Source organism: Vipera ursinii, assembly GCF_947247035.1.
Source record: "Vipera ursinii genome assembly, chromosome: 1".
Taxonomy (NCBI): Eukaryota; Metazoa; Chordata; class Lepidosauria; order Squamata; family Viperidae; genus Vipera; species Vipera ursinii.
In genome coordinates, this window is record NC_139512.1 from 96909900 (window position 1) to 96936524 (window position 26625).

At 39.9% G+C, this 26625-nt stretch overlaps 1 protein-coding gene across 1 annotated transcript in view; it reads right to left on the minus strand.

Moving 5' to 3' along the window:
- Positions 1 to 2259: 2259 nt before the first annotated feature.
- Positions 2260 to 26625, minus strand: part of PARVA (parvin alpha) — an 88177-nt gene continuing 63811 nt past the window's right edge. The window contains exons 10-13 of the mRNA XM_083355883.1: positions 24432 to 24500; positions 19862 to 19963; positions 19553 to 19625; positions 2260 to 10192 (exon numbers count right to left, since the gene is read on the minus strand). Coding sequence (XP_083212009.1) covers positions 10116 to 10192; positions 19553 to 19625; positions 19862 to 19963; positions 24432 to 24500 — 321 coding nt within the window. The 3' untranslated portion in view covers positions 2260 to 10115. The remainder of the gene's footprint in view (positions 10193 to 19552; positions 19626 to 19861; positions 19964 to 24431; positions 24501 to 26625) is intronic.

Consider the following 26625-nt stretch of genomic DNA (forward strand, 5'->3'; position numbering starts at 1 on the left):
ACTACTGCTCATTTTTCTTTTTTCTTTTGTGCCCAGCAAATTACATGTGAATAATATAACTGGATAAAACAAATAATTGTTCTGAAAATATTTTTCTTTTTTTCATTTCAATTCAGTTTTCTATTTGAGGGGAAAATATGTTGGTGGCAAATTGATCAATACAATGGAGACTTATGCTGCTGGTTTTGATTAGGGACAGAGTCATGGAATCAAATGGCAACAATGACTGTTGTGGCCTCATGTTTTCAATTCTGTTTCAGTATGTTTCCAACAAGAGCTCATAAAACTCCTTGGAAAGCTACACCTTGTCTAATAGCTTTTGTTTGTAAAAAGCTCTTGTGTCCAGGCCAAGTTAATTAAAATTAGTTAGTGAAGTAGGGTGGTATGTATGTTCATGCACACACACACACACGTGTGTGTGAGACAAACAATTTGGACATCATAACTTAAGATGTAGATCAGAAGTCAATTATTACTAGAATGCTAAAGACAGATTGCATTGCATGCCCGAAGCATACAGTTTTATATCTGGAAATTTTTACGTCCCCTTTTTCCTCAGCTTCAAAGGGATGTTAATGGTATGGTTAATAAACAGAATTCAGCTTTCAAAAATTAAACAGAGCTGTCATGCTGAATATTATAGCATAAAGAGGAGGAGTTTAAGATGATCTCCCATAGATCACCTTCTCTGTAAACACCATCCATTTTTCAAAAGTATCAACCAGAATATTTTTCTCCCATTGTTCTTCATAGCTTTCTGGTGCATGGGGGAGAGGGGAATGAGGAAAGGAGGGTATTACTAAAATTGTATCTGAGAAAGGTTTAAATTCCTACTGTCCAAGAATTGATCACATAGACCTGGTTCAATCATTACACCAAACTGTAAAGAGGTTTGTTTGGTTTTAGCTTAACATACCACATGAACCGATTGATAATCTTAGTATCATGTGTGGAACTGATCAATAGATGTCATGGGGGGAAAAAAGATGTTCTTCAGTATTCCAGAGTACAGAATATGCAATCATGGATAAGACTATAGATCTAGTTGAATGTTAGGGGGGAAAAAATCTCCCCAAACCATCTGACAATAGAACTAATTATCCAGGCAGGTGGTGGGCTTCCCTTCACTGGATGTTCTTAAGCAAAGGATGGACAGCCATCTGCCGGGAATGTTTTAATTTGGATCCCTGCCCTAAGCAGTGGGTTTGGATTGAGTGCTTAAATGACTCTTGCCAACTCTTGCTTCTGACCTTTTACTTACAAAGCTTGTATTTTGCCACTGAACTCTGGCCATGTGCCTTCTGTGGCTCTAATTCATTGAAGTAAAGAAGGACTACTCAAGCATCCTTTCCGATCTACAGATAAGAACTAAAAACAATTTATGCAGTGGTGTGTGGACATGATGGAAGCAAGCAGGGCTTTTTTCCTCATAGAACGCTCAGAACGGAGTTCTGGCACCTTTTTTGGATGGAACCTTGTAGGGTAGGCAAGGCAGGTTGTATGACACGTGTGAGTTCCGGCACCTTTTACTTTTACAAAAAAAGCACTGGAAGCAAGGGTGGTTGGAATGACAGAAAATGTAAGAACTGGAAATTGTGCTAGTGGAAACTAGATTTAGCTACATTTTCCTCTTTTCCTATCTTATGCATCAAAATTCTTTCGCTTATTATTTATTAACACTTTTCTGTATTTTACATATAAGTTGGCCTATTCTGAAAAGGGGCATCATATATAGGAATGCAGAAATGCGAACCTTCATCCTAAGCTTTCCAAGGAGAATAAATAGATACCATAGGCCTAGGGACATTTTAAGCTGAAAAGCAGCCGATGGTTCATTTGAGCTATCTTCCTATTCTTTTCATATCCTCCCTTGACAACTTGTGTTTGTCTTGCCCCTTTGTAGTGAGTGGCCCAGTAAAGAACTCTTGGTGGTATGTTTTAACTGATACACTTCTGATCATTTTAAATGCTTGTTTACTTCCTGCCCTCAAAGCTGTGCATATGCATCTCTACCTACAATAGTCACCAGTCTTCTTCCAAACTAAGTTTGTAGTCAAACTAGAAAGAATAGAAAGCAGTGTGTAACTAGCTTAGTTGTTGTTGGACATCCCAGAAGATACAATTTCCATAAAGAGTGTAAAAAGCACGTATAACATTCACTAGGAAACTTATCTAGATATGGGAGAACTATCATGAATGCCAATTTGCAGTCTGCAATTTGAAAGCCAGGTAGCCATATATCTTCAGCAACAGTTAATTCAGATATTTGATTATTTAATTAGCCATAACAGAAAAAATGGAGATCCAAATGAAAAAAACAACAGCTACAGATTATTATGTATGATGAAACAGCCTTCAAAAGACATTATTTATTGTTTCCCAGTTTATATAACAGATTTATTAAAAAAATGTTACTCAAGCAGCAGTTGAAGGTGAACTGATTTATTAGACAGAATAATTGAAGAGCACCATTTTAAATTATCTAGATGACAGAGAATAATGTATTAAAATTAAAACGCACAGGACCAGGTGTTCAAAGATCATTAACATTATAGAAAAATAATTCCTGCAGTTCTCAGGTTATTTACTGAATGTATTTCCAACACCAGCCCATTTTTCCCCCACATCAAACACATTTCAAAATGTATTGAAATCTAGAGTTCGAAGAATTTTGCCAATGTGTAATTGACTTTAAATGAGTATTAAATTAGCACACGTACACATTAGCAGCAGTTACCACACAGTGCTTGCTAGTTTAGTTCAGTGGGTTCAATGCTTATTGATTATATCCCATCTAGTGCACAGGAGGGGATATTACGTACTTGCTTCAAATTCCTGATTCTAACCTCTCAGCCTCATTACTGTAGATGACTTCTGAAAGAATGGAAGCATTTAGGTATGCTAGTTTATCTGTAACAGGAAAGGACCGTCCATTAAAAAAAAACCCCACGATTACAGCTGTTACATGTTATAGGTGTTTAAAGTTTTTATAATACAAACGTTATATATTGCTATTCAGAAAGAGACTTTGTTAAACAGATGTGATTTTATTCCTTACAATTTTAACAAACACTTTTGGTGAGGAAGCTAAAGCAAATGAAACAACAACCAATGTTTGCCATAATGTGTTTTCAAAACAGACATGACATTCTGGCTACTGTACTGTAGTGAAATACAAACATCCTTTTGCTATGGTATGTAGCAGGTTAGTGAACACATAAAACACTGAAAAGGATCAAGAATAATAATTTGGAACGTCAGTAAAAAGATCTGTTTTAAAAATAGTCAAAGATCAATTACACTGATGAAGTGTCTTTTAATATCTATGCAATCAGGCTCATAAGCTTGCTGTATTAAAATCCCCATCAGCATGTGTGTGTGTATTGTGTTTGTGTGTTCCTTACTCTCTCATCTATATCTACTTAAACCTACCTACCTACCTATCTACCTACCTATCTCTCTATATCACAAGATGAACTTACAGTACTTACAGTTCTTCTTTTTGTGGTAGAAGAACAACAGTTGGAAAACAGGATAAATACATAAGCCTGTAACTCAGCTAATTTAGGGCATTTCCATACTGTTCCAATTTTTTATCTCCAATCTTCAAAAGCAGGTTCTGCCAACTGTACAAGGCTGAGGCAGAGTGAACAGTCTTTCACCTTCTTTCCAACAAAGCGATAAAATGGACTTTACATAAACCTCCCCAGGTTGGGTACATTTGTCTTGTAAAATAGTCTTGAGTGGATATTCTGAGGGGGGAGATGCACAGCTATCAAGTCACCTTTCCCTTCAAAAGATCTGCAAAGGCTATTCAAGGAGGAGGTTTGAGGCTCTGCAGAAGCCTAATAGAGAGCTGTAGCATTTTAAAGAAAATTTTAGGTTTACAGCAGTTTCAAACACACTCTGGCTGAGGCAGAAATAAATTGGCTTAGTTCTCAAGCCCAGTCAAGATGATAGCAGCACAGATGTTCAGAAATGCTTTCAAACTGGAACAATATTCTTATCAGGCAGTTTCTTTAGCCTATCTGACTTTTTTGTTTTTTTTTAGTTATATGATTTATATGGCTGCCCATCTCAATGGTAACTCTGGACAGCGAACGAAGTTGAAACAATACAGCCATGACACCTGAGCTTAAAACAATAAACCCAAGTCATAAAAGCAGCATTACCAGTAGAGCTCGTCTAACCTAGCCCAAATGCCTGGGGAAACAGCCTGGTCTTCAGTGCCTTACAAAAAGCTAACAGGGTCGGAGCCATCTGGGCCTCTGCTGTTCTACAGGACAGGCACTATCAGATGGAAGGCATGGCTCCCGGGTCCAAAACGATGCCACCGCTTGATGAAAAGGACTTGGAGCCCATCCTCTCTGTAAGAGCTGGTGGGGTGTGCAGAAACAAGAAGTGATCCTGCAAATAGCAAATGCAGGGCTTTATAGGTGATAGCAAGCACCGAGCATGGTATACAGTAGCCTTCTCAGAGCCAATGCAGCTTGCACTGCAGTGTTATACATGCGTAATAAGAAACATCAAATTAATTGCATCACTGCATTCCGGATCAGCTGCAGCTGCTGAAAATTCTTCAAGGGCAGTCCCATATAGACCATGTTATAGGAAGTGACTAAGGCAGGAGTCACTATGATCTAAGAATGGGGATAACTGTTCCTAAAGACAAAACTGTGAAAACATCTCCCTAGCTATAACTGAGTCCAAATTTTCTGAACTGCTCCATCTGGGGAAATGCATTGCCAGGCAGAATTAAAGACAGAAAATCTCCAGAGCTAGATACTTAAATCCAGTAGCCACTTAGTCTTGCCAGGGGTGAGCCAAAGCCTATTTCCCCCATCCAGATCCCCACAGCCTTCAGAGACTGGGAAAGAATCACAGCAGAATCATTTGGTTGGCCTGAGGTTGAAAGATATAATTAGGTATCATTAGCATACTGATAATATGAACCTCAAACTGGCATGACCTCATCCAGTAGCCTCAGGTGTATGTTAAACAGGAGTGGGAGGAGAGAAGAACTCTGAGGCCTGCCACAGAGCAGAGGTCTCAGGTCAACTTCTACACCTCTCACCATTGACTGGAACCAGCCCTGTTGAAAGGAGAACCACTGTAATACAGTACTTCTCATTACCAATCCCCTGAGCTGGAGATAGCATTGAGGGCTACTGAGATTAAGGAGGGCCAGGATGGATGTACCATCCTATTCCAAACCTACTAGAGATCATCAAGAAGATCAATCAATGTTGCCTCAGTACTGGGCCTGACTGAACTTGCTTACAAAATTTATATTTTTCAGATAATGAACTTTAGATGAATTAAAATAGCAGCAGATTCAAGCCCAAGACACAAATAGATGAGATGACTTTACTGCAGATGCCAAGGAAGCCCTTATAGTGAAGATCAGCTACTGCAGAATCTAGGAATCTAGCTATATTATGTCAGTTCTTGAGTTTCCTCTGCCCTTAGGTGATAGCAGACTTTTTGACATTCATTTCTCAGCCTTGGGTGTCAGGGCGCTTTCAGAGTGTTTCTCTGATCTTTTGACTCTTCACTTCCATTATCATTGGCTGAAAACATTCCTCCCACCCCCAAACAACCTGAGAATCTGCAGCAAAGAATTTCTGAAACCACTGCAGCAGATTTCAAGGGTTCATCACAAAAGCAAAAAGTGAGAGATGAGGCTATCTTGTGAACAGAAACCTGTTCACACCACGTCGAATGTAACTCTAGGTTTTTAGGATTTAAATTCTGATCTTCCCAATATTGTGTGTAAATAAATGCATGGCCATTATTAACTGTGGAACAATAGCAATCACATTAATAAAGGAGAATATTTGTAGCACAGGGTTGACATGAGGGGTCCTTGGTGCTCTCTGAGCTTTCTTGTTTTCTTGCAGACGTTTCATTATACAAACCAGGTAACATCATCAGTGCTGGTAAGGAGCGCTATTTGCTATCAGCTTGTCTGGTGGCTTGCCTGTCACCAACCCCACCAATACTGACAGGCAAGCCACCAGAATATAAAGTTGACAGCAAGCTTACTAGCACTGATTAGGTTACTTAGTTTGGGAAATGAAACGTCTGCAAGAAAACAAGCAAGCTCAGAGAGCACCAAAGAGCAATTACATTTTCAAGGTGAAAGGAATGTGCAAACTGCAGCATTCGTGGATTCCCCCTTCAGTGCAGAGGCATCAGTTCAAAAATCTGTACCTCATAAACTATGAGTCCACATACGCTAGACATGGTCCCATAGGCACTGAGTTCACTAGGTAGGAAAGAGAAGTGCAAACAAAAAAAATATGTCCACGCCATTTACAACACTGCAGTGGTTTTTATTTAATCTTCTCTTTCTTCCCCTCAGCTGATAGGCCTGTCGTTTTCAAAATCCAGAGATTCTGCTATTCCTTCATATAAGTACGCTATTTTTAATATATTTATTTCTCTGAACAGCAAGAAAAATAATTGACATCATAGGTTAGGCAGGGTTGGCCCAAAAGCTTTCCTAAACTTTAACAACTATCAGAGGGACAGATTCCATATAAAACATATCTTCAATTATCAAATAAACGTGGCAAATTTATGCATTTACGTAAACATGAATTTTAATAAATTTGAAATCTATATTTGATACAGAAATGAAGCTGCTAGTACAATAGTATATTTTCTTATATTTTTTCGCAAATGCAATAAATATTAGATATAATCTATAGGTTCTGTTGCACATTAGCTTCATAGCGATGAAATATCTCCATGAGAAATATAAGAAAGATTCAATTTATGCAAGCTATGTAATGCTTGGCTATGAATATTATCAAACAATTGCATGTTCATAATATATATTTTTTATAATATAGAACTAGCTCTTCAGTTAAAACAGAAGCTGCTAGAACTATATCCACCCATTTTGCAAAATCACAGAAAGCACCTTCAATTGTCAACCACTTGTAGATTTGAAAATGGAAGCAACTCAGTATTCACGAGTCATTTGCTGATCAAATACCTAGCTTGCAATTTTGATCAAAATGCACTTCAAAAACTTCATTTTGTGGTTTGACAAGTTCATAAGAAAACACAATTAACAAAAATCACGATTTGCAGAAAGCACTTTAAAGTTAGGCAATGCCCTCGGGATGTTCAAGCATGGATATTATGGATATATAGGCTTCCTTCCTCCCGTATCTGCCAAGAACTTAGAGCTATAAATCTATCCTGTCATCCTGAATCAAGAGGAAAACATAACTCTTGCCTGATGAGAAAGTGTGTTTGCGCTATGTATTCTCCTTTCAGAGATACAATTGACAAAAACGTCTTCAGAAATATATCTGGGAAAACAAAGAACTCTCTAGTGAATGGAGCGGGTTAAATTCCACTTCACTTTCTTAATCTAACGTATGTGTAGATTAAGCTGCTGCAACTCTGCTTTCACTTAGAAACTCAAATTACAATATAATACTGTTTCCACACATACACACATCAACTATTGGTTTCTACGTAACCTGATTAGAAATGGAAAGATACTTTTTTTTGGTACAGTTTTGCTTGCTTTACTTTTTGTTGACTAGTTAAACATTTTTCAAGAATTTATTCCTTTACTGGAAAAAACACAAACCTTATGTATAAAATTAAACAGTTAAGTTGTACCCAATAATAACAAGGGATGCTTATTGTTTCACCGTTACATTGGATATATTATCCTATTATAAGAAAATTGTTTTTTTTTAAAAAAAAAATGCTTGTTTACATTACACAAGAGTTCAAGCTTGTCAATGTTGTGCTTTTTTCTCTTTTTCAAAAAAAAAAGGGTCATAAATGGTTGGCATGATGTAACTTCCCCCTCCCCCTTACTTAGCTTAAGTAATGACTTGATGAGGAATTGTTGCTTTTCTTGGCAATCACCAAATATTCCAATCTTTCCCCTTCACCATGTTAATTTTGATTTTGCAATGTAAGCAGTGCAGCTTTTTCCTGGAGCTTCTGCACATGGCAAAATATGTTGCTGTTCAAGGAGATTAAATCAAACTGAACATAAATCCAGAATCCAATATCCAAAGATATTAGCTAGGCTCTACTCAATATCTCTGAACATTAAACTTAACCTGTCTGCCGACAATGGGCAGAGAATTAGTCCCCTTGAACATATTATAAAATAATTTAGACATATTTTATATATCATCTATATCACAATCCTCATACAAGGAATAATGGCATCTAACAAATCACATTTGAATATATGAACAAAGGTTTTACTTGGGCACATAAACCCCTCATAAACAATTCTTATAGTAATTTGAGCAATATACAAACCCTATAAAATACTTCATGGCAAATTTACTACAGTGAAGTTTTGGATGAAATTGGATCTGGGCCACTGAATACTTATAGCACCATCTCAACTTCTGGAAAGCAAAAGGTATGATGACCTTGTATCACGTAACAGTTTTCTTTGAACTACAAAAAAAGCTTACTGTGCAATAGCTAAAGACACTAAATGGAAGATTTATTTAAAATCAGAATCTAACTTTATAAAATAGGTAGAGATTATTATTTTACATTTAAGTTTATCATTTTCCATAGAGAATACATTTTAGACTGCTCTAAAATTTCAATACAAAATAAGTGTAAATCAAGTTGAATAAAAAATATATTATACTAAAATTTATACTTTTCTGTATGCAAGCTAATTCTGTTGCTCAAAACCAACAGTACATCGTTGTCTGGTTTTCTGTAAATGTTTAGAATTTCTCATTCATCTGAGGTATTCAGAAAACAAGTTAAACATAAACACTTCTCTTTCTGTGTTTTTGTTATTTCTTTTGTATTTCTTTAAATCTATCTTACTGTTATCAATTATATTCTTTCCTTTTCATTATCATTAAGTAAACAAAGCTTATTTTTATTTTATTTCAGTACCCTGACAGAACAAACCCCAGCTATATTTCCAACTTTTATGGCACTGTATTGACCTTCTTGCTGTATATTTTCCACACTTTTAAAGTATGTGCATATTTCGTACCTCAGTCTTTGCAAGTAAACAAGATTACTTTACTACCAAAGATACCATAATGTGTATTATCTTAAGTGCACAGTTGCATATATTCATGCAGACTTTATAGGAATGAAAAAAATATGTGGAATGTATATAATGGGAACAAAAGGTTGGCCCCATATAGTGACACAAGTTGTTTTATTTGCATCATCAAATTATATACGTGGTCTCTCTCTCTCTCTCTCTCCTTTCCCCTCCCTCTTTCCCTTCCTCATGTCCTTTGGATCATAAATAAAATGGATCATTTGCCCCAAATAAACATTTAACATTCAGAGGGGAAGGGAGGGAAGAGAGAATAAGCAGTAGAATCCATAACTTAATTAAACTGGCACATTTCAACTTATATCATTCCATGGACCATCTATACCTTAAAGAGCAATTTGTAGCATGAATGCTAAAAGTTTTTGAGTGCTGCTATAAGTAAGGGGGATATTGTTCCTATCAGTCAGGACCTCTGTGACTATAAGGGAAAAACAGCATAGACTAGAACTCTGTTTCAGCTCCAGTACTGATGAAAAAGCCCAATGCAATCAAAGTCTGGGTTTCCAATTATGTCCTTAGTGTGGCAGGGAGGAACCCCGTGACAAGACGGAGAAGCATTAGAGAAGTTTAGGCAAATGAAACAGTGTCGTTCACAAGGAAACAGATCCTCCACAGATATATAAAAGCAGTGTGCATGAGGTTTCCTCCAAACAGCTCATTGGAGCAGATTCTTATTTCTTGTTTGGCAGTAATTTAGCTTAGCTTGTTGTGGATCAGGATATGTGTCTGGTGCTTATTCTCTAAGAAACTAAAAGGCAGTTAAAACCAAGAGTTAATTCAGATAGCAACCTGCTTTTTCTCCCCAATCAAACGCATTACCTTCCAGCAGATTTCACTTGCTAATATTTCTGAATTCAAATTGACCTAATAAAAATATTGAAATTTAATAACAAAGAACATTCCAAGAAGCAGTGCCCTTTCTTTTGAAGAAAGTGTAGTGTAAATTGAGAATGACGGCAAAGAAAGGTGAGCGTTTTTGTTTGGTTCCAATTTGGCCACCTGTGGCTTCCTGATGTGCTTTTCTTCATTCCAAGTTTCTGTATTTGGTGAACAGATTGTAGAGCACTCTCAGCGTTGACTTCAAGTCACAGTTGACAATGTCTATATAGAAGAAGTGGGGGAGGGAAGGAAAGGTGAGCTTTTTAAATAACCTGAAATTGCAGTGAACAAATTAAAAGGCCCACACTGGGAAAAAACATAATCACACATTCGCATTTATAGGCCAAGACTGTGGTATTTCTATGCAGTAATACTACTGAAAGCTGTTTGATTTTAATAGAGTTTTAGCAGCCAATCTACAGGGTCATAATAAAAGCTGGCCACAGGTGACAAGTGCGTTCCTTTGGAATAGGCCCGTGCAGCTTTGGACCCATGAAACCAAACGCAACCCACCCACTATCTAATCATGGCTCACTAAGTAGGCGATAGTCCTTCTGGTTTTGCAGCTCACGTGGGATTAAAACATATGGGGTGTTCAGGCACTTGGCAGGCTAAAACAAGTGGTTCAGAAAGACGTTATTAGACTCAGTTGGTCAAGTTGTTCTGTAGCTCTGAATTTGTTAGTAGAGCTGAAGCTGAAAAACCTAGAAACCAAAACATTTCTCGAGCTTCTGCATGGCCTGTGAGGACTTTTTGACTAAGATGAGAAAACTGTGCTTGATGGTCTGCCACCATCCACTGACCAAAACAAGTTGTTTAAACTTAACATGCCTTCCATAAGTCATGTCATTTGTTTTCTTGCTGCTATAGCAAAAAAGGCATTGTCAGGGCCCTCTAGAGCAGGGCTCTTCAAACTTGACAACTTTAAAACTTGTGGACTTCAACTCCCAGAATTCTTCAGCCAGCCCTGGCTGGCTGAGGAATTCTGGGAGTTGAAGTCCACAAGTCTTAAAGTAGCCAAGTTTGAAGACCCCTCCTCTAGAGCATCTGCCAGGCCTGATATTTCACTCTTTGAGCTTCCAATGTGAGGTTTTGGCCAGACATGGCTCTCTGGAATGACCACCAGATTCGTTACTTCTTACTAAGAATTTCTCAGAGTTGTTCACTGGAGAACAGGTTGCCACCAAAGGCTGCTCTGAAAAGTCCTCAGACTAAAATACGTATGGAGCTAGTTGTTCCTGGCAGTGGGTCTGGAGAACTGTGGGTGGGGCCTAATTCCAACCTGCCATTCATTCTTGGTTTGCCCACTGAGGCTGAGAGGTATGCTGAATGTGAGTCAGTCCTGTTACTATGCAACTTGTCTCAAAAGCCTTATCATATCTCAGTGAATATCCATTTGATTCTGAATGTCAACAGTGAACATGGGATTTCTAAAAAGACTAGCAAGTAGCCTCGAATCCAAATTTGCAACACTGACTCTGCAAATCTCAGAGCTTCCTTCAGTGTAAGTCTTTTGGCAACTAACTACAGAGATAGTTTACATTCTTTCAGGATAATGTCTCAAAGTGCTAGTCTCACCCACAGCTCTGGGATTAGTTATTGATCTCCCAAGCAAGGACTAACTAGGTCTGCCCAAGTTCTGAGACAGACTAAATTCAATTGGATTTGCTGCTCAAAAACAAGAGATATTTTAAACATTTAAACAAAAATTCAGTAATAATTCTAATTATAGTACACACGGTTGAATATATATCAGAAACCAAACAAGGGAAACTTAAAATCGGATATTTTGAGTGGGATAGCAATAGTATTTAGGCTTATATACTGCCCATGCTTTACAGCGCTTCCTTGGTGGTTTACAATGCAGAAGCATTATTTGCATATTGGCCCCCACAATCTGGGTCCTCATTTTAGCGACCTCAGAAGGATGGAAGGCTGAGTTAACCCTGAGCCCTGGAAGGATCAAACTCCAGGCTGTTGGCAGAGTTTGCCTGCAATGCTGCACTTTAACCACTGCGCTACCAGGGCTCCTCAAGGATAGCACCTGGATTTATTTTATTTTTGGTTTCGGTCTGGCCTGGTTTACTCCAGGCTTATACCCTCATGATGAATGGGATGACCACTTCCAAAATTCCCAGGAATGGACCAGGGCTAGCTGAGTATTCTGGAACTCACAATCCAATTTCATCAGACACTTGTTGGGCAAGCATGAAAAGAAAATGCTGTTTTGAAGACACAGTTATACCTTTTCTCTTTTTAGGCTCCATGCACGCTACAACATATTCACACTGTGCATACGACAGGTACCAGGGAAAGATTCTAATTTATTGTGTGTTGTCTTTGGCAAATATATTCTATATTAAGATATTAAGAAGAACTGAACATGAGATTGGATCTGCTGCCTGTGATTGCTTTTGAGACCGCTTATGTGTTTAGAATGAACACAGATTAATACAGTATAACATTTGATTTGTTCTGTCAGTTGTAAATACGTGGGAGGCATGTTTAAAGTAGTTTGTTAAATGACCTTTATAGCTCCAGGTTATTTAAATATTGGTTGTTTCAAAATCTTGACAATGAGACCCCAAATGCAGCTTCTGTAGACTTCAGTGTGCCCTCCCCCCTATCATTTGTTATGCCTGTCAGGCTTTTTGAATTATCAGATGTATCTTTTTCTTTTAATCATCATTTTCTTCAAGAGAAATAGTAGGATGAAATTCTCCAAAGCAAAAATGCAATCCTTCAGCATTCCTCCACCCCTCCCTCTGAATATTTCTGTTCCCCATAAAAATGAGGAATGAATATCTGAAGAACAGGCAATGCCTATCTGTGAGAATTGGTGCCCATGAAGGGGGAGCTGGTGTAATGGACTACAATAAAGCAGCAGTTTCCCAAGAAGTGGGGAGCCCATTCCATAAAGGGGGATGAGACAAGAGGCAGCACAGCCTGGAGCTGGTTAGGAGGCTGAGAAAGAGAGTTAGGATAGCCACTCCCTAGCCTAGATCTTCTGGGGTGTATCAGTTAGGGCAAGAGTAGAATCTGGCAAGATTCTGTCTATTGTGTTGTAGGCAAATAAAGAACTAAATTCTGGCTGAATTGCTCTTCAAACAAACAATTCTTGGGCTTAGCCTGACTTAAAAAGGACACTTGTAAGGCAAAAAAAGGAGCACAGGGTAGGCATTTAATAGTTTGGACACACGCACACACATGCACACATATTCACACACACTCTTTTTGTAACTGGTTATGCCAACAATTTCAACTTGTGAAGGGCAACCCTCCTGCTGCAAACATTTTATAAGAATGGCCAACACACTCTTAAATGTCCCACCAGTCCAAAAAGGCTAAGGGCTCTGCTTTTGTCAGTCATTCTTGGTAGAAAGGACAATATTACAGCTTTGAGGAAAGTTATTGCTAGATGTTGGGGGGCAGTAAAAAATAAATGATTTTTACACAGCAGTCAGCAAAAAAAAAAGAACCCAGGCAAATACTCTTATGCTGAACTTACAGAATTTTTCTCTTTAAGATGAAAGTAAAGCTACTTGAAAGCTGGGAGAGGAACATTTTATTTCATTGGTGACAAAGCTGCCCATTCTATTTATAGATAAAAGATCGGACACCCAATTTCTTATTCTGTTCTTGTTCCTAACTATTTTTTATTCAGGAAAACAAGGGAAAAATTTAAAAGCTATTTTATGTTCACATTGTGATTATTAAAATGCTTCTCTGTACTGGGTACTTGCTAGAAAATTTAAGTATGGACATTGTGGCCAGATGTAACAACATATAAAACAGATGTGTTTTCCATTCATATTGAGCAGGAAGTTTCATCTTAAGCATGTCAATAATTGTACATGAATGCTGAAACGTCTGGATGGTTTGATTTGTACAAGAGAAAAAAAATCAACCATTTCTCTAAGTAGTCAATACCTGAAAAACTGAAATGCTGTAATAATATTAATGGGTCATAAAGGATGGGGAATCATAATATTTCTCTATTTTCAGCCTAACTCTACAATTCCCACTCTATCTTCACTCAGTTGGACTGATGCCACGAGGTAAAATTTGACTCTATATTTTAATTTAATTTATTAATATTTCTATACCGCCCTTCTCCCGAAGGACTCAGGGCGGTGTACAGGGCAAGAATAAAACACAAAGTTACAAAAATTAAAAAGTAATTAAATACATGCCCATAAAAACAATAAATACATTAATAAAACCCCAATAAAATGATAATAAAAAACCCCACCAATCCCCCCTCAGGTCAGGCCGGCTTGTTCGAACAGGTATGTTTTCAGATCGCGGCGAAAGGAGCGAAGATCGGGCGCCGTCCGGAGCTCAACTGGTAACTGGTTCCAAAGCTCCGGGGCGCCCACAGAGAAAGATCTCCCCCTGGGGGCCACCAATCTACATTCTCTGACCGGTGGCACCCTGAGGAGTCCCTCTCTGTGGGAACGCACAGGGCGGAGGGAAGTTGACGCCGGCAGCAGGTGTTCCCTAAGGTACTCCGGACCCCTGCCATGTAGGGCTTTAAATACCATAACTAGTACCTTGAATCTCACCCGGAAGACAACTGGCAACCAATGCAGCTCACGGAGCAGAGGTGTGACATGGGAGTATCAGGAAACTCCCAACACAACTCTCGCGGCTGCATTCTGTGCCAGTTGGAGCTTCCGGGTGGTCCTCAAGGGCAGCCCCATGTAGAGAGCGTTGCAGTAGTCTAGTCGAGAGGTCACGAGCGCGTGAGTGACCGTGCATAGATCATCCCGGCTTAGGGCCGCAACTGGCGCACCAGGCGAACCTGGGCGAAAGCCCCCCTAGTCACAGCTCCTATGTGGTCTTCCAGGGTGAGCCGTGAATCTAGGAGGACTCCCAAGTTGCGAGCCCTATCTACGGGGGGTAATAATTCGCCCCCCATAGCGAGAGGTGGAATGTCCGAATAAACCCGGGATGAAGGTATGCAAAGCCACTCGGTCTTGTCGGGGTTGAGTTGAAGTCTGTTCCTCCCCATCCAGACCTGAACCGCCTCCAGGCAACGGGACATCACGGTGAGGGCATCACTGGGGTGGTTTGGGGTCGAAAAGAAAAGCTGGGTATCATCAGCATACTGATGATACCCAACTCCAAAACCACGAATGATCTCACCCAGCGGTTTCATATAGATGTTGAACAGGAGAGGCGAGAGGACCGACCCCTGAGGAACTCCACAAATGAGAGACCTCGCGGTCGACCTCTGCCCTCCTGCCAACACCGACTGCGAGCGTCCCTGGAGATAGGAGGAGAACCATTGTAAAACCGTGCCTCCCACTCCCAATCCCCCGAGACGCCGCAGCAAGATACCATGGTCGATGGTATCGAAAGCTGCTGAGAGGTCTAATAGGACCAGAACAGAGGAATGCCCCCTGTCCCGAGCCCTCCAGAGATCATTCACCAGCGCGACCAATGCCGTCTCCGTGCTGTACCCGGGCCTGAAACCCGATTGGTACGGGTCTAGATAATCCGCTTCATCCAGGACCAGAGGGAGCTGATGTGCCACCACACTCTCAACAACCTTCGCAAGAAAGCGAAGGTTGGAGACAGGACGAAAGTTGTTCAATACAGCTGGGTCCAAGACAGGCTTCTTGAGGAGAGGCCTCACCACCGCCTCTTTCAAGACGGCGGGGAAGCTACCCTCACTCAAAGAAGCCGATATAACTGCCTGGAACCAGCTGCGTGTCCTCTCCCGGGCTGCATAGACCAGCCAGGAAGGGCACGGGTCCAATAAACATGTGGTGGTGCTCAGCCTCCCCATGATCCTGTCCACTTCCTCCGGAGTCACAGAATCAAACTCCTCCCAGGTGATATCGACAAGACCACCCGTGTCCTGCTCGACAGACTCTGCCCAGTCAGAGTCCAGACCGGTCTGAATCCGAGCGATTTTGTCCAACAGATGCTGGTTAAACTCCTCGGCACGACCCTGCAAGGGATCCTCCCTCACCTCCTGATTCAGGAGGGAGCGAGTCACCCTAAACAGGGCGGCCGGGCGATTATCTGCGGACGCGATAAGGGTGGCGAAGTGATTAGACCTCGCCTCCCTTATCGCAGCGAGATAAGACCTAGTATAGGTTCTTAGTCGCAATCGATCGGATTCGGATCGGCTGGATCTCCAACCGCTCTCTAGGCCCCGTCTCCGACGCTTCATCTCCCAGAGCTCCACGGAGAACCATGGGGCTCGACGGGATCTGCACCGGGTCAGGGGCCGCAGGGGTACAACTCGGTCAAGAGCCTCAGTGGCTGCCCTTTCCCAGGCTTCCACTAAGGCATCTGCCGAGCTGTGAGCAAGGGAGGCAGGTGGGGACCCCAGCGCCGCCTGGAACCTCTGGGGATCCATTAAGCGTCTGGGGCGGTACCATTTGATAGGTTCCACACACCCACGGCGGGGGGTGGCAAAATGGAAGACCAGCCGCAGGAGATGATGATCGGTCCATGACAGGGGCATAACAATTGGGGAGCCCCCACCAAGATCATCTAACCACCGTCCAGATAAGAAAACTAGGTCAAGGGTGTGGCCTCCCTCATGAGTCGGTCCCGAAATTACTTGCGTCAGGTCCATGGCCGTCATGGAAGCCATGAACTCCCAAGCCAACTCAGATGATCCTCCCAGAGATGGTAGATTGAAGTCCCCCAAAACTATAAGTTTTGGGAACTCAATCACCAACCCAGAGAGGACATCGAGAAGCTCAGGCAGGGCTGCTGCTGCGTGACTAGGTGAAAGGTACACCAGCAGCAAGCCCAACTGCGCACCAGGGCCGCATCTCAAAAAGAGAGACTCACACCCGACTATCTGGGGAACGGTGGCCTCCCGTGGGCACAAGGTCTCCCTTATAACAACAGCCACTCCCCCACCCCTACCCTGAGCCCGAGGCCGGTGCAGCACCCGGAAACCTGGTGGGCAAAGATCAACCAGAGGAATACCGCCCTCTGGGCCCAACCAAGTTTCCGTGATGCAAGCCAGGTCCGCCTGCTCACCCTCGACCAAGTCACGGACGAGAGGAGCTTTGTTAACGACAGACCTGGCATTCAAGTACACCAGCCGGAGCTCAGGAGGCTGCACATCCTCACTCCCAGGACCTTGGGGCGGAGCCAGAGGGTCGGAGTGCCTCACCGCTTGTAAGCAGCGGAGAGACCTTCCCTGAGATCGATACGGCCCTCTGTTCCTACACCTGCTGCCATTCCCTAACGTCGTGGGAATGGGTAATCCCACGACTGGCCCTGGAGCCCCAGAAGCAACCGACCCCCGCTCCTCCGCCCCGCGATCCGCCTCGGCACTGGCCTGAACAGAGGTTGTTGGACTGCCCCCCTCGTCCAAACAACCAAAAGAAGTACCCTCCCTCCTCCCTAACCCCCGAAAAAATTTCAACAAAAAAACAAACCAGGGGCCTCTTGTTAGGTTTACGTTGGAGGCCCCTACCCGTGCCCAGCCATATGTAGATAGATAACACAAAGTAGCTCCTGCTAATGTTAACTCACAGCTCTTCTATTACTTGTTGTTTTTAGGGCATTTTAAAACATTACCAATCCCCTTCCCCCTGCCATTTAAAGGAAAACTATTCTATTATTATTATTATTATTATTATTATTATTATTATTATTCAGTCAGCCAGATGTTCAGACTGGATTTGGCATTTTTATCTACCTATCAAGTCCTTACCAAGGACCTGGGATAGGCATTTATGGTATTACAGATATTGTTGCAGGATTGAAGCAGTTCCTATTATTATTATTGTTGTTGTTGTTGTTATTATTATTTAATAGAGTTGGAAGGGACCTTGGAGGTCTTCTAGTTCAACCCCCTACTCAGACAGGAAACACTATACTATTTCAGACAAATGGTTGTCCAGTCTCTTCTTAAAAACATCCAGTGTAGGAGCATTCACAGCTTCTGGAGGCAGGTTGTTCCACATTTAAGGTGAAGAGTACTGTATTAAAATATCAAACCCTAGATGACAGATAATTGTATTTGCCAAAGGAAATGGAATGAATTTTTGAAAGTTATACCTAAGAGAAAAAAACTAGAGCAAATAGAGTAATGCAAGTGATGCACTTGTTCCTTCTTGCCCCTCTTCTACAAACAGCCATGCTTAGATGGGAAATAGTTTATTTAGGGTGTGCCCTATTCTATGTCCGGGCTTGCTGACAAATTGTAACATTTCCATGGCTATCAACAAAGTCACTAAATCCTAAGCTGAGTTGATGTTGAACTTCATAGTATCTCACAACCCTGAATGTGATTTCATATTACTGTAGAGAGGTTTTAGTTTATTAGTTTAGTTTATTAGACTTATATACCGCCCTTCTCCTGTAGGACTCAGGGCGGTTCACAAGGTTTTTTAAAAGAAAACAATACCACAATTACAAAAATTAAAACAATTAAAATAATATTAACCTTGAATATAAAAATCCTAATTAAAATCCAATTAAAACCCCAATTAATACCCTCAGTCCAGGCCAGAAAGCTCAAAGAGCCAGGACTTCAGGTCCTGGCGGAACGAGCGGAGGTCAGGGGCAGTCCTCAGCTCTACAGGCAGCTGGTTCCAAAGGGCCAGCACCCCCACAGAAAGGCCCGCCCCCTGGGTATTGTCTGCCGGCAATAGAGATGAGATGAGAACAGCCCCCCCCAAATACCCCCTGATTTCAGGAGTTACCCTTGCCACCTATTGGTTTGGCATCAAATTCATCAAATGAGTTCTTGCTAAATTCAAGAAAATAATTATTTCAACCAACTATATTCTGAATGTACAGGTCGTTCTCAAGTTACTACCATAATGGAGTCTGCCCAGTAAGTCATGATGGCAGGAAAGCAGGTTGGTCATGTGACCAACCCAATTTTATGACCTTTGTTGTGAAGTCATTAAGTGAAAGCTGCTGTTGTTAAGCAAATGACACAGTTGTTAAGTGAATCAACCCTTTGGTGCCAATTTTACTAAAAAAAAACCAGAAATAACTGCTGCTTTTGGCAAAACAGTCATAAAACTTGGTCACCTAATTGTAGCACGCTGCAAATGGCCATAAATGGGGCCTGGTTGCCAAGCACCTGAAGGGTAGTCACGGGATCATCAGAACATGGAATATGGATTAGACCCCAGATAGGTCCATTGGAACTTTGAATGGTTGCTAAGCAATCAATTGTAAGTTGAGGACTACCTATATCTGTTACTTTGATGGGAAATCTTGTGATTATGGTAGCATTACGATAAGTAAATGTCCTTTTCCAATCTTATAAAATCTCTATATTACAGAAAGAAGATCATTAATACTCTTTCTGTAAATCATCAAAGCTATTCAAAAGATCACATTTGGAAATTAATCAAATTTCCTCTGGACTAAAAAAAGAAACTTTAAGATTTATATCTACTTAAGATGTTAGAATTTCATATGTTTGTGTTTCTAAGACCATAACAAATAGCAGTGGAAAATAAATTAATCCTCATAATTAGGAAATTATGAAATGAAAATAGCAATTTATTTCCTATGAAACATTCCCTACATTTTTAGGTAGCTTTACCAATAAAATGTATCCTCAAGACATTCAACAAATACCTTCTGGCCTTGGCTTTGGTTTTTCCAGCCCTCCGTCTTGCATTAACTCAAATGCAAATGAGACATTGAGTACCTGATGGGTTAATTAAGAGAAAGCAATTACAATTCTAGACTTGTTTACCGATAGTACATAACATAATGAAGCAGAAGAATACATTAAAAACAGAAGAGTGACATTTATTTAATCTTTATTTAAATCAAGTGTTATTGAGGAGTTTTTTTGTGCAGTGCTATAAATTCTTTTAGGATGACGACCAGTGTAAACATAAATAGCCAAATTAATTCTTCCTTAAATGCATAAAAGTTTACCTTTTGTTCAAAACTGTCAGGAGTTAGGAAGAAGCTGTGAAGAGGCACAAAATAACCTTCAAGAAGACCCATCAGGAGCACCAGATATACACCATCTGCAAACTTTTAAAAATAACACTTTTTTTAGATCTAATCTTATAAAGATCACTCTTTGACATGATATAAATGCAATTGCTTGATTTTAAAGTTTTGTCAGCATAAATAGTTCCTTTCTTTAAGAATGGTAGGACTCAGGTGCTGATAAGTGGTTCAGAGCAACTGAGATACCTCAACTGACCAAGGCAAGATCAATGATATTTTATAAATATCTGATCTACGTGACTTCAAGCAAATCAAGTTTCTGTGGTCCACATGTCACATAAAAAGCATTAATATATGTGGCATCTCTAGGAAAAGATTTAAAAAACTGCTTCCTTTGAGCTGAATTTGATTTCAAATGACTTCTGCAAACCCATACAATTCTCTTGGCTTGATGTAAAAAATGGTTTGTCGTCTCCTTTTTTCGTTTTTGTTTTAATTTGCCAGTTTAGTCACTAGCCCTGGATCTCCCAGGAGACCTCTTATAAATTAGGAAGCAGGAACACTCTTGCTTTCTAGATCAGCCTAGATCCATTACCAAGTGCTTTACCCATTTGCTGGCAAACAGCAATTCTACCTGAAAGCATTTTAGTGTACAAGACAAGTCACTGCGGTTTTGCTAGCAAGCTTTAGGCTGTTTTTATCTCACCTTTATTATTTTTATAAATAACTCAAGGTGGCAAACATATCTAATATTCCTTCCCCCTCATATTTTTTTCTGACAGCAGAAACTCTGGGCTGAAAAACTGTGACTGGCGCAAAGTCATGCAGCAGGCTTTTGTGGAACCAGAATTCTGATTATTATCTGATAGTTGTTTGCCACCCAGAGTTGCCTTTGTGGAGATGGGATGAGATATAAATTTGATTTTTTTAAAAATAGACAAATAAATAAATAATAAACTCACGCTCTCCTGGTTTCTAGCCTGGTGTCTTCACAACTATACCACCTCTCTTGAAGTCTAAATAAGCATTTATCTTTAATGGCTATTTCTACCTGTTCTGCTGCACAATCTAATCCAGGGCTAGTAATTTCATGGTCCCCATTTGGCCGTGTAATCTATTTCTTTTCTCCCACCAAAATTAAAGGTGAAAATAAAGGCATTAAGCCTTCATGATGCAATCAATCTCCATCCTTAAGGCTCTCAAAATATAATAAACATTTTCATATCTAACCATCTACTTTTCATCCCTGGAAAACATTCCTTTCAGCTTTTAAAGGAGAATATATATGAAGTACCAACTTCAAAATAATTTTTCCCCCCATCCTGATAAGAAACATAAGGAACATTTTACCAAAATGATAAAAAAAAATCTCATTGGTAATCCAATTCATTTTTCATAGTTTTAGTTTGCACAAGTGAAAATGTTGAAATTTAAAGGTAACATTATCTCATCGGTTGACCTCCATATTAAGGTATTTCCATGTTAGGGAATAAGGGGAAAGATTTGCTATTTTTTCCAATACTGGAACTATGGCACATACAACGTGAGAAAAATGTTTTCATGAGACTTTCACTGAAGGTTATGGGCAAATGTAGAGCAAATTGAATATGAATTATAAGAAAGCATTGGGCATATAAGAATAAAACTAATTAAATAAATAAATAAAATAAAATACATATTCTAAGCGCTTGACAGCAATTACCATCCTAGAAATTATTCTAAAATGGATGTAAACTAGAACACGGTATGTACCTGTATTTGAACAAATACAAATAATGTTTGAATTACAGCATTGCTCCTCATATCAATCAACTCATGAATTTAGGCTTAAATTCTTAAAACTTCCCATTCTCTTCTTGTAAGAGAATTTTGCTGTCAGTTTGGATGAAAATACCATCTTCCAGCCTCTAGACGAGATGGGTGGCACACAAGTTTAACAAAATAAAAAAATAAATATTATTCTGCATGTATTTTTAAAGTCTAAAATGGCCATCTTGTCCAAAGTCTATTCAAATGTTAAAAGACTAATCTTCATTTTGAGTTCATTGCTACAAAAATTAGGATTGTAATAAGGTTTTGGGGCTATCCACATGGATTCTGTGAACATAATATAGTTTATAACTATTTAAAACTTCCTGAAATTGAAAAATAACATTACTGTGAAGCTCCCTTTTTCACTATAAACTGAATTCACTGCCATTCAAAAGTCAAGGGATTTTTTTTTAAAAATACATGCATTATTTTTTCTATATTTTATGAAAGAGCTGATAGGAGGCTCTTTCCTTTAATTTAAAAAGGAGCAGAAATAGAAAAAAAAACCTGTTGTATGTTAGCATACAATGAATTGGTTTGGGTCACATAATAAACCAGGGTTCAGGGTAATGCTCAAACTATGTGTTATATTAGCATAGTAATTTTCCTCTTAGCATCATCTAACTATTCCTAATGCTTACCATCAGCAGTTTAGTCAGACCCTAATTATTTCATTCCTTTGCCACAAATCCTTTCATTTTAAATCCCCATTATTTGAAACACTGCCTTTCAGATGTTATTGACCCTTATAGCCTCTGGCAACGCAATCCATCTCTCCATTTGGCGAATGCCAGTTTCAATAGCATATTTGGGGGGACTTCTGGTAGATTTTGAGACAGAAAATGACAACTGGGTAAACAATGTGACCTATAAGCCACTAAAACAAAACACACACACACACACACACACACACACACACACACACGTTATTCTTCTTCCATTGAATACTGCAATACTGTAATCCTCCTCAGAATCTTATTTTTTTCCTCCTCCTACATGTATACAAATTTCTTTATATTCCACAGAAAAAGGAATGCAATTCCTGCCAAGACTTCCTTCCTATCACCAGCCTTCACGCAGATGGTTTCATGGGAAAAACGTGGGGGGGGGGGTGTCAAAGAAGAGAATGAAACACTGTGCAAAGCAGAATATGGCTGCTGGGCTTTTCATTGGGGTATTCTAGAAGAGGGACAGGGCATAAAAAAACTTAGAGTGCACATTAGCTCTATAATACTCTCTATTTAGGCATCATTGATTCATGAAAAATTTGCTTTGGTTAAAAATTGGCATTTCCTTTTCCATGGGAGCTTTCAAAAATTATTTACTTTTTTTGTTTTTTTGGAGAAATCAAGTGCACATTCAATGGTTTTTCTAGCAAACACAAACAAAATAAGATCCTTGTGATTCTATGAAATTTCCTTTTGACAGAGTGAAGAAAAAGAAGGTATTCTATATTATGGAATATGAATACAAACACACATCATATTTTCTCCTGGAATGTGCATAGAACATGGAGGATCAAACAGCCCAGTCCATTATTGCTACATCCAACCAAAGGGTTCAAGTTTAGCCGTTCCATACTTAGTCAGATGGATTCTGTCATCTAGCCCACTGGTCCCCAACCTTTGCGGTTTGGTGGCCTGGCTGTGGGGTGGAGAGGGGAACCAGACCATGCAAGCAGCGGGTTGGCATGCATCTGTACAGCTCGACTTGTGCAAGCAGGTCAACGCACAAGCGCATGCACGCACAGCTCAACTTGCACAAGTTGAGCTGCGCATGCATACATAAATCAGCCTACCACTCGCACACCCTGGTTCCAAATAGGCCACAGCCCAGTAATTTATTATTTATTAAATTTTTATACCGCCCTTCTCCCGAAGGACTCAGGCCGGTGTACAGGGCAATAAATATCGAAATATAAATACAAAAGTTAAAAAAGAATAAATAATTATGCCCAATATAATACAATAATTAAAACTATGTTAAAACCAAATCCAAACCCCAAACCCATCAGACCAGGCCGGATTGTTCAAATAGATAGGTTTTTAGATCGCATCGGAAAGAGCGAAGGTCGGGGGCCATCCGGAGCTCAACCGGCAAGTGGTTCCATAGGTCTGGCGTGCCCACAGAGAACGCCCTCCCCCTGGGGGCCACCAATCAACATTCTCTGATCGGAGGCACCCTGAGGAGGCCCACTCTGTGGGAGCGCACTGGAGGAGGGAGGTTGACGCTGGCAGCAGGTGCTGCCGTAGGTAATCCGGACCCATGCCATGTAGGGCTTTATAGGTCATTACCAGCACCTTGAATCTCATGGGCATCTAATGGGCCATGGCCCGTTGGTTGGGGACCCCTGACCTAGCCAGCAAACATATCACAAGTTTCTTGACTTTTTTATATGGATGGCTTAGCTTTCATTTAATCTATTCTTACCACAAATGTTTTAGTCATTCTATTATGTATCATGTCATTGCTTTGTTTGTAACCAACAAGAGCCCAATTTGATTGTATCCTTCCACAAATCTAATACATAAAAAAGTGGCTATCAATAGCCATAGTTTCAACTAGTCAACATGATTTTTATTTGTCCCCATGATATAACTGTAAAAGAGTGAGGGATGGACAAGAAAAATAAAAGATAATGCTCCAATACATTTTTGCCTTCACTGATTAAATGGTACACCTTGGAATAATGTTATGAAAGCGTTCTACTCTTCTAAATACATCTGTATAATCCTACCTGAGTTTCTAGTTCTGTAACTTCCAGATTCAGCTTATTGAGGTGCTTATTCACGAAAGTAATGAGAGTCTAGAAATTAAGAACATATTTAAGCTTTGAAGTTTTTAAAAACAGAGTTCAGTAAAACATGCAAATGCTAATCTGAGCTTTAAAATAATTTAGCTTTTAGTAAATCTGTTTATTTGCTGGGTTTTGAGAAAGAGGAAAATGCTATGAAACTCCATCCCAAATACAATATAAAGAATGACTACATACACACAGTTGCAACAGGATAACTGAGAAAGGAAAATAACATTTGAGCCACAAATAAGCTCTTGTAAAATGGAATGCCACTGTTTGCTCTTCAAGGAAGCTGTGCTTATCTAGATCAACTGGAGATCATATAATACAAATGTGTGAAATGGCAATTTTGGCATTTCACTCCTTTTCTATATCACTTTTCACAAGAAATAATATACAAAAAATCATTTGCATTTATAGTATGAAATATTTATTTTAAGTAGAGGGGGAAACTAGTAAAACATCTCAGATTTCAATAAGGGGCTCTTTCATATGGTGATTTTCTATACAGTTCCTCCAGTGCAGATTCAGAAGGACCAATAGGAAGCCAGAAAGCAAAAAGAGAATTGAAGTACTTATATAGAGGGAGATATGATGGGAGGCAAGAGGCAGTGGTTTCCAAGGGGAGATTGGAAAAGTGGTGCCAAGTCTTTGCTCAGCCTATATCCTACCGGTAGGTACCGCAATATAGGTGGCCTTGACCTCAAACTGACATTGCTGAATGGCACATCCATGTGTAGTATGATCGTGTCCTTACATAGGAAGGAGAAAGTAGACCTGGAATGTGTTGCTGAGATCTAATTGGGCACAGATGGGGAGAGTGCCCTTGTCGAACATGTGCCTGGCTACATTTTGGTGCTGTTGCACCATTCTAAACTCTAAAACTTTAGGAGTAAGGATGGGAATATTCCTTCAATCTAATAGCGACCAGGTGCTGTGTTGCCCAGATAACTGGATGAGAGTGCACATCTATTTAGCTTAGCACCATGGATAAGTTATATTGCCTATTCTATTGCTTAGCACCCTCCCTGCTTAAGCTGTTTGACATCATGGATGACTCATGGCTGAGTTGCCTTGATTTTGGGGGCTCTGGGATTTTAATATCCCTGCCTTGAAGGTAGGTTTGGGAATTACATGATTTCTATAAAGTATGGGTATTTTGCAAATCACATACTCTAGTGGCCCACTGAATTAGTCTTTATTTAGAGAAGTAGGAATGTGATCTGAAAATCAAAAATGTTACTTTGCCACAATCAACTCATTTCCTGGCTGATGATGCCAGTTGGCACCATGGATTAAGATGGTCAGCCACAGACACGGTATGGATACTAATGGAGCAACAGCAGTTGCTGTGAATTTTCTCAAAGGTTTGGAGAGCAGTTCAACTAGGTACTTAGTCAATTGACTACTACAAAATGCAGAGATTATTTCAACTGCTGTAATTTGAAAGAATTTCATTTAGAATTAGAGGAGCTCTTTGGTTAATCATGAACCATCATTGTGTAATGATCCTTGTAAAAAATAAGGGTTATTACAAGGTGCATCCAGATTCAGTTCTATATGGTAGCAGTAAGATTGGAGAAGTGTTAATACTTTCCACCCTTAATGGATCTGTGGATTGCTATCTAGCAGTCTTACTAGATAGTAGTTACCCACTCCCTTTTGCAGAGTGCTTGGTCAGAAAAACGTCTGTATACATTTTTGAAAAATATTTTGTAGCCCAAATTATTTGGAATTAGATGCTACATGGATAGAATCCAACGAGATAATATGTTCACAAATAATGCCTCTATCTAGGATTTACTCAAAATATGAATATTAAGGAAGTGGACAGGGTTTCTAGTTACAGAGATCTCTCACCTGTGGAATTGACACTTGCATCACCTAGCTAGTGCAAATTGGGGATTGGGTTCAAGGTATTGTGTGTGTGTGTATGTGTGTTTGTGTATGTAGATATCTAGATATGTATATGTGTGTGTGTGTGTGTGTGTATGTATATGTATATGTATAAGTATATGTGCATTGTTGCTCAAGAGGCCACCCTTTTGGCCTCAAGCTGAGGAACTTGCAATTAATTGGCAACACCACAGTTTAGTCCCAATTACATTCATTGAGTTTCTCAGGCAGTCAAATG